Source organism: Tachyglossus aculeatus, chromosome 18 (genome assembly GCF_015852505.1).
Source record: "Tachyglossus aculeatus isolate mTacAcu1 chromosome 18, mTacAcu1.pri, whole genome shotgun sequence".
NCBI lineage: Eukaryota > Metazoa > Chordata > Mammalia > Monotremata > Tachyglossidae > Tachyglossus > Tachyglossus aculeatus.
The window spans coordinates 37,895,452-37,905,209 of NC_052083.1; the positions used below are offsets into that span (position 1 = coordinate 37,895,452).

At 44.6% G+C, this 9,758-nt stretch overlaps 1 protein-coding gene across 1 annotated transcript in view; it reads right to left on the reverse strand.

The window, feature by feature from the left end:
• Window positions 1-7,121, reverse strand: part of TESK2 (testis associated actin remodelling kinase 2) — an 81,408-nt gene extending 74,287 nt beyond the window's left edge. The window contains 1 exon segment of the mRNA XM_038760139.1: window positions 6,956-7,121. Coding sequence (XP_038616067.1) covers window positions 6,956-7,044 — 89 coding nt within the window. The 5' untranslated portion in view covers window positions 7,045-7,121.
• Window positions 7,122-9,758: the final 2,637 nt, after the last annotated feature.

Below are 9,758 nucleotides of genomic sequence, written 5' to 3' on the forward strand. Positions count from 1 at the left end.
TTACTGAGCGCTTACTGTGTGCCGAGCACTTAATAAACACCCTGACTATTTTGAGAAACTCTAGGCTAAACAAATCAACCCTAATGAAATCAAGAAAGCCGGTGTCAATCTGGATTTAATTCTCTTTCAGATCCTTATTGCCCTTCGCTGTCATCACGTAGCCACTAAGGAGACAGAGCATTAGGAAGAGGCAAGGTGCAAGATTCCCTCACCCAAAGCTACTTAATCCTGACCTGCGTTAGCCCCTGCTATCCCAGTTCTGAGCCTCTCTTAAAGGGAAACTATCGCACAGGCCAAATTAAATGGTTCATTAACCACGAGGGCACAACTCCATTTGCTCAAGGGTTACTGAGGTTAAATCCACTTCATTTCTGACACGTCATAAAAAATAATAACAATGAAACTAGAAGAAAAGACCAAAACCTCATATTCTTCAGAGTTTCAAGGCATAAAACTCTGGAGATCAATTGTTGGCTTGATTTGAAACTGCAGTACAGTGTGCATTTCCTTAAAAAATAGCATAATGGGTCTAACATGGAAAGCAAAGAATTACAGAAAGGTAGGACAGGTACATTACAGTCGGACCTCTGTGCGTTTTCTTTTTAATTTCCAATTTTCTGGAAACAAACGGAAGGTTAATGTAACCAGCCCAACTGAAAGAGGAGCTTTTCCTGGACAGTTCAAATGTACGTAGATTTCTGATTTACCATGAGTACCCTAATAACTGGATTTTTTTAAGCCTCAACAGTATCCTTTAGAATGCTTCCGTTATTTGTCATTTTTGAAAAGAGTGCCAGCAAAAGGTCTGACTTTTTATTAATAACAGTGTAGAGATTGCTACACAATTTGTGAAGCACATATTTAAGAGCTCTATGGAGGTTTTTTAAAGGGGAAAAAAAGGGGATGGTGATTATATTCATTTATCAAGTGACCTGCTAGAGATGAAGCTCTGTCCAGATCCTTTAACCTGTGAAACTTGGAAGACCACCGTGAGACAAATGACTGCAAAATGAATTCAGGTTTCACATATCTGACTGCCAAAGTCTCTACGCACAAAGCGCCCCCCGCCACCAACTCGGCCCCCAGAAAAAAAATTTACTACAAAGTCTCATGTGTCCAACCAGTTACTGGAATACCTTAACACAGTTATTGCTCGTGTATTTTGAATAGGCAAATATGATGTACAATTTTTATAACACTACCATCGGCCTCTGTGCCTTAACAAGCCAACTTTCATCAGAAAAAGTCAATGGTTTCATTCTTGCCTGGTCTTTTTTTGCGGGGGGAGTCGAGAGGAGGGTGCAGGGGGAAGCAGTGAGCTGTAACCATCAAATTTTTCAATCTGTTGTATTTCCTGAGGGCTTACGGTGTGCACAGCGCTGTACTAAGTGCTTGGGAGAGCACAAATTTTTGAGGGAAGGAAAAATTATGGGAGCATAGAATTTAACACCTTACACCAACCATAAATTTAAGTACAGTAAACGCACACACACACATCTGCTTCTGTGCCCCAGGCAAAAATAACACACTAGTAAGATCACAGAAGAGCCATCTGCAGCTGGACTTTAAAGATTACATAAATACAGGAACAGTGGCAGCGCCACCCAAGCTTTCCAGTTAAAAGAGGAAAAGATGTATGCTATAATCGGGAACACACCACTTCCTATTAAAGGAAAAACCCCTTATCAAGTGTTATAAATTTCAACTGTAACATTCAGTTAAACAAACAAAGGGGGTGTTTGATGTCCATAAAACACTTTCGCAGCTGCCCGAGGGCAAAAATGTATTCGTTGATGGAATACAAGGGGAGGAGTCGAGAAAGTACACAAGAATACCTGGTTAACTTGTCTAAATTAAAAGAAAATTCAAAAGGTAAAATCAGCCTTACCCAAAGTGTATGCCTTCCAAAAATAAGATCCAGCTCACTCAGAAGCAGTCTGTCTCTACCATTTTCCAACAAGACAGTGTGCAGTTTGTGGACGAGCTCATATACCAAGAGCACCGGGGATGACCACCACCAATCAATCACTGGTGTTCACTGAGTGTTTACTTTGCGCAGAGCGCTGTACTAAGTTCTTGGAAGAGTACAATCAATCATTGGTATGCTTACTGGATGCGTGCTGAGGTTGGGAGAGTCTGATACAACAGACTCTGTGGCTCAGTGAAAAGAGCCCAGGCTTGGGAGTCAGAGGACACGGGTTCTAATCCTGGCTCCGCCACTGGTCTGCTATGTGCCCTTGGGCAAGCCACGTAACTTCACTGTGCCTCAGTTACCTCATCTGTAAAATGGGGATTAAGACTGTGAGGCCCACGTGGGACAACCTACCTTGAATCTACCCCAGCACTTAGAACAGTGCTTGGCACATAGTAAGCGCTTAACACTATTATTATTATTACTATTAACAGAGTTGGTACACATGTTCCCTGCCCACAACAAGCTTATAGTCTGGAGGATCACCACCACTATCCCTGGCACCTAAACGTTGTTGGGCAAACAGACTCACAGCACCGGTCCAACAGGTTTTCAGCCGAGAGTCTACTGACCAGAATGCCACCTCTTCCGGGGGGTAAGGCCTTGGTTACCAGCAGGTGCCAGCCTCACCCGTGGGTATCCAGGCAGGGTCCAGGATGAGCTCTGCTTAGCTTCAAATCCCTCCCAACCAATCAATCAACGGTATTTACAGTCTTTGCAAGTGCCGTCAGGCAGTCGACCTGGCTGACCTCAATCTATCATATTTATTGAGCGTCTACTGGGTGCAGACCACTGTATGAAGCGCTTGCGAGAGGGCAACAGAGTTGGAAGACGCATTCCGTGCCCACAATGAGTTTACTGTCTAGAGGGGGAGACAGGCATCAATATAAAGTTTATAATACATCATTTATAGCTATGTACTTAGGTGGTGGGGGGGTGAGGGTGGGGCGAATACCAACAGCTCAAAGGGCACAGATCCACCTTGCGGGGCAGCTCCTTCCTCCTCCCCTGCCAAGCGCAGCGGGCAGACCAAGGGCAGGGGGGATTTCCCCGGTGCGGCCTGGGGGTTGGCGGGGAGAGTCCCTGAGGGCCCTGGGGCTGGTGGAAAGCCCCCCAGGTGGGCAGGGGAATCTGGGGGGGGGGGCTTGTTGGGGTCCGGATGGATCCAAATGCTCGCCCTTGCACTTGCTCTCTTTTTTTCCATGTCTCCCTCAGTCCCACGGCTGTTTGTACCTATTTATTACTCTATTTATTTATTTTACTTGTACATATTTATTCTATTTATTTTATTTTGTTAATATGTTTTGTTTTGTTCTCTGTCTCCCCCTTCTAGACTGTGAGCCCGCTGTTGGGTAGGGGCCGTCTCTAGACGTTGCCAACTTGGACTTCCCAAGCGCTTAGTCCAGTGCTCTGCACACAGTAAGCGCTCAATGTGAGCCCACTGTTGGGTAGGGACCATCTCCGTTGCCAACTTGGACTTCCCAAGCGCTTAGTCCAGTGCTCTGCACACAGTAAGCGCTCAATAAATACAATTGAATAAATACGATTGAATGAATTAATTAATTAATTAATGAACAGTGCTTGGCCCCAAGTAAGCGCTTAACCACCCTCATTATGACGGTTATTACCTCGTACCTACCCCAGTAAGCGCTCAATAAATACGACTGAATGAATGAACAGTGCTTGGCCCTAAGTATTCATTCACTCATTCAATCGTATTTATTGAGCGCTTACTGTGTGCAGAGCACTGTACTAAGCGCTTGGGAAGTCCAAGTTGGCAACATCTAGAGACGGCCCCTACCCAACAGTGGGCTCACAGTCTAGAAGGGGGAGACAGGGAACAAAACACATTAACAAAATACAATAAATAGAATAAATATGTACAAATAAAATAGAGTAATAAATACGTACAAGTTCATTCATTCAATCGTATTTATTGAGCGCTTACCGTGTGCAGAGCACTGTACTAAGCGCTTGGGAAGGCCAAATTGGCAACATATAGAGACGGTCCCCACCCAACAGCGGGCTCACAGTCTAGTCACAGTTCAATCTGGGCAGGCCTCCTGGAGGAGGTGAGTAAGCACTTAACCACCACCCTCATCAGAGAAACAAGTTGGCTCAGTGGAAGGAGCCCGGGCTTTGGAGTCAGAGGTCATGGGTTCAAATCCTGGCTCCACCAATTGTCAGCTGTGAGACTTTGGGCAAGTCACTTAATTTCTCTGTGCCTCAAGTTACCTTATCTGTAAAATGGGGATGAAGACTGTGGGACAACCTGATCACTTTGGAACCTCCCCAGCGCTTAGAACAGTGCTTTGCACATAGTAAGCACTTAATAAATGCCATCATTATTATTACTATGATGGTTCGTACCTCGTACCTACCCCAGTGCTTGGCACAAAGTAGACTCCTGACAGCTACAGTGGTTACTGTGGCGATGACAGAACAGGCACACAGAAAGCGCTTAATAAATGCCATCATTATTATTATTATGACGGTTATTACCTCGCACCTACCCCAGCGCTTGGCACATAGTAGGCTCCTGACAGCTACGGTGGTTACTGTGGTGACGACAGAACAGGCACATAGAAAGCACTTAATAAATGCCATCATTATTATTATTATTATGACGGTTAGTACCTCGTACCTACCCCAGCGCTTGGCACATAGTAGACTCCTGACAGCTACGGTGGCTACTGTAGTGATGACAAAACAGGCACATGGAAAGCGCTTAATAAATGCCATCATTATTATTATTATTATGACGGTTATTACCTTGTACCTAACCCAGCGCTTGGCACATAGTAGGCTCCTGACAGCTACGGTGGTGATGACAAAGCAGGCACATGGAAAATGCTTAACAAATGCCATCATTATTATTATTATTATGACGGTTATTACCTCGTACCTAACCCAGTGCTTGGCACATAGTAGGCTCCTGACAGCTATGGTGGTTACTGTGGCGATGACAGAACAGGCACACGGAAAGCGCTTAATAAATGCCATCATTATTATTATTATGACGGTTAGTACCTCGTACCTACCCCAGCGCTTGGCACATAGTAGACTCCTGACAGCTACAGTGGTTATTGTGGTGATGACAGAACAGGCATCATCAATCGTATTTATTGAGCACTTACTATGTGCAGAGCACTGTACTAAGAGCTTGGGAAGTACAAACTGGCAACATCTAGAGACAGTCCTTACCCAACAGTGGGCTCACAGTCTAAAAGGGGGAGACAGAGAACAAAACCAAACATACTAACAAAATAAAATAAATAGACTAGATATGTACAAGTAAAATAAATAAATAGAGTAATAAATATGTACAAACATATATACAGGTGCTGTGGGGAAGGGAAGGAGGTTGTGGTGATGACTGAACAGGCACAAAGAAAGCGCTTAATAAATGCCATCATTATTATTATGATGATGGTTAGTACCTCGTACCCACCCCAGCGCTTGGCACATAGTAGACTCCTGACATCTACGGTGGTTACTGTGGTGATGACAGAACAGGCATCATCAATCGTATTTATTGAGCGCTTACTATGTGCAGAGCACTGTACTAAGCGCTTGGGAAGTACAAACTGGCAACATACAGAGACAGCCCCTACCCAACAGTGGGCTCACAGTCTAAAAGGGGGAGACAGAGAACAAAACCAAACATACCAACAAAATAAAATAGAATAGATATGTACAAGTAAAATAAATAAATAGAGTAATAAATCTGTACAAACATATACACAGGTGCTGTGGGGAAGGGAAGGAGGTTGTGGTGATGACTGAACAGGCACATAGAAAGCGCTTAATAAATGCCATCATTATTATTATTATGACGGTTATTACCTCGTACCTACCCCAGCGCTTGGCACATAGTAGACTCCTGACAGCTACGGTGGTTACTGTGGTGATGACAGAACAGGCATCATCAATCGTATTTACTGAGCACTCACTATGTGCAGAGCACTGTACTAATTGCTTGGGAAGTACAAGCTGGCAACATCTAGAGACAGTCCCTACCCAACAGCGGGCTCACAGTCTGAAAGGGGGAGACAGAGAACAAAACCAAACATACTAACAAAATAAAATAAATAGAATAGATATGTACAAGTAAAATAAATAGAGTAATAAATCTGTACACACATATATACAGGTGCTGTGGGGAAGGGAAGGAGGTTGTGGTGATGACTGAACAGGCACATAGAAAGCGCTTGATAAATGCCATCATTATTATTATGATGATGGTTAGTACCTCATATCCACCCCAGCGCTTGGCACATAGTAGACTCCTGACATCTACGGTGGTGATGACAGAACAGGCAACATCAATCGTATTTATTGAGCGCTTACTATGTGCAGAGCACTGTACTAAGCGCTTGGGAAGTACAAGCTGGCAACATACAGAGACAGCCCCTACCCAACAGCGGGCTCACAGTCTGAAAGGGGGAGACAGAGAACAAAACCAAACATACTAACAAAATAAAATAAATAGAATAGATATGTACAAGTAAAATAAATAGAGTAATAAATCTGTACACACATATATACAGGTGCTGTGGGGAAGGGAAGGAGGTTGTGGTATTGACTGAACAGGCACATAGAAAGCGCTTAATAAATGCCATCATTATTATTATTATGATATACAGGTGCTGTGGGGAAGGGAAGGAGGTTGTGGTGATGACTGAACAGGCACATAGAAAGCGCTTAATAAATGCCATCATTATTATTATTATGATATACAGGTGCTGTGGGGAAGGGAAGGAGGTTGTGGTGATGACTGAACAGGCACATAGAAAGCGCTTAATAAATGCCATCATTATTATTATGATGATGGTTAGTACCTCACACCCACCCCAGCGCTTGGCACATAGTAGACTCCTGACAGCCACGGTGGTTGCTGTGGTGATGACAGAACAGGCCCAAGCGGCCCCCCCACGACCACCTCCCGACACCCCCCGCGGCGGGCCGGTACCCGGATGTTACCTAGTTTTTTGAAGATGGGGGGGTCGTCTCCTCAGCCTCCTGAGGCGTCGGGGGTCCTGCGGGCGGGGGGGCGGGGTGTTGGCGGCCATGACCCCGCCTCAGCGGGGCCGAGGAGGGCGGAGGGCGGCGGCGGGGGCACCGGACGCCTGGGTCCGCGGCCGCCACAGCAGCCCGTTCGCCCCCGTCCCCGCCTGAGGGGAGCCGGGGGGTGGCGAGCCCCCCCCGCGCACGCGCACAGCTAACCTCCCCCTTCCCGCCCCCTCGCCAGCGCAGCCAATCGAAACCCACGCCCGGCCCCTCTCCGCCTGGCCAATCGGCGACGAGCTCCCCTCAGGGGAGCGCTTGACGGACTCCCCAGGGCGCCAATCACAGCCTGGGGGCGGGGCCTGGGGACGGGCCGGGACCAATAAGAAGGAGGGGGGGGCAGGACGAGAAGAGCCGCCTGGCCCTGCATTTTAACAGAAATGGCCCTCAGGGGGGCGAGCGGGTAAATACGGTTTATTCATTCAATCGTTTTTATTATTAATAATATTATTAATAATATTAATAATATCGATATAATAATACAATAATAATATATAATATTGTATCATAATATAATAATAAATGTTATGTTATATTATTTAATATAATATAATATAATAATGTAGTGATGAATAATATATTATATTATAAAATATAATAATATAATATAATATAATAATATGATGATAGATATTATATTATATTATATTATATTATATTATAATGATAAATAATATATTATATTATAATATAATATGATATAGTAATATGATATTAATGGTATTATTAATGATAATAATAATAACAATGGCATTTATTAAGCGCTTACTACGTGCTAAGCGCTGGGGAGGTTCCAAGGCGATCAGGTTGTCCCACGGGGCGCTCACAGTCTTAATCCCCATTTTACAGGTGAGGTGACTGAGGCCCAGAGAAGGGAAGTGACTTGCCCAAATAATAGTAATAATGATGGCCTTTATTAAGCGCTTAGTATGTGCCATGCACTGTTCTAAGCGCTGGGGAGGTTACAAGGTGATCAGGTTGTCCCACGGGGGGCTCACAATCTTAATCCCCATTTTACAGGTGAGGTAACTGAGGCCCAGAGAAGGGAAGTGACTTGCCCAAATAATAATGATAATGATGGCCTTTATTAAGCGCTTACTATGTGCCAAGCACTGTTCTAAGCGCTGGGGAGGTTACAACGTGATCAGGTTGTCCCACGGGGGGCTCACAGTCTTAATCCCCATTTTACAGATGAGGGAACTGAGGCCCAGTGAAGTGAAGTGACTTGCCCAAACAATAATAATAATAATGATGGCATTTATTAAGCGCTTACAATGTGCAAAGCACTGTTCTAAGTGCTTGAGAGGTTACAAGGTGATCAGGTTCTCCCACATGGGGCTCACAATTTTAATCCCCATTTTACAGGTGAGGTAACTGAGGCATGGAGAAGTTAAGTGACTTGCCCAAAGTCACACAGCTGACAATTGTCAGAGGCGGGATTTGAACCCATGACCTCTGACTCCAAAGCCCATGCTCTTTCCACTGAGCCACGCACACAGCTGACAATTGGTGGAGCTGGGATTTGAACCCATGACCCCTGACTCCAAAGCCGATAATGATGGTATTTGTTAAGCGCTTACTAGGTGCGAAGCACTGTTCTAAGTGCTGGGGTAGATACAAGGTAATCAGGTTGTCCCACGTGGGGCTCACAGTCTTCATCCCCATTTTACAAATGAGGTAACTGAGGCACAGAGAAAATAATAATAATACTAATTATGGTATTTGTTAAGCACTTCCTACGTGCCGAGCACTGTTCTAAGTGCTGGGGTAGGTACAAGGGAAGCAGGTGGTCCCATGTGGGGCTCACAGTCTTCATCCCCATTTGGCAGAGGAGGGAACTGAGGCACAGAGAAGTTAAGAGACCTGCCCAAAGTCACACAGCGGACAAGTGGAAAATCAAGCAGAAACTCCTCACTCTCGGGTTCAGGGCTGTCCATCCCCTGGCCCCCTCCTACCTCACCTCCCTTCTCTCCTTCTCCAGCCCTGCCCGCACCCTCCGTGGACAACGTGCTTCCCTTGTACCTACGCCAGCGCTTAGAACAGTGCTTGGCACCTAGTAAGTGCTTAACAATCAATCAATCAATCGTATTTATTGAGCGCTTACTGTGTGCAGAGCACTGGACTAAGCGCTTGGCAAGTCCCAAGTTGGCCCCCTTTTAGACTGTGAGCCCACTGTTGGGTAGGGACTGTCTCTATATGTTGCCAACTTGGACTTCCCAAGCGCTTAGTACAGTGCTCTGCACACAGTAAGCGCTCAATAAATACGATTGATGATGATGATGATGATAGAGACGGTCCCTACCCAACAGTGGGCTCACAGTCTAGAAGGGGGAGACAGACAACAAAACATATTAGCAAAATAAAATAAATAGAATAAATATGTACAAGTAAAATAAATAAATAGAGTAATAAATACGTGCAAACATATATACATATATACAGGTGCTGTGGGTAACAAATACCATTATTATTATTATTCATCTGTAAAATAGGGATTGAGACTGAGCCCCACAAAATGAAATAGAATAAATATGTACAAATAAAATAGAGTAATAAATACGTGCAAACATATATAGATAGATAGATATACAGGTGCTGTGGGTAACAAATACCATTATTATTTTTATTCATCGGTAAAATAGGGATTGAGACTGAGCCCCACAAAATGAAATAGAATAAATATGTACAAGTAAAATAGAGTAATAAATACGTGCAAACA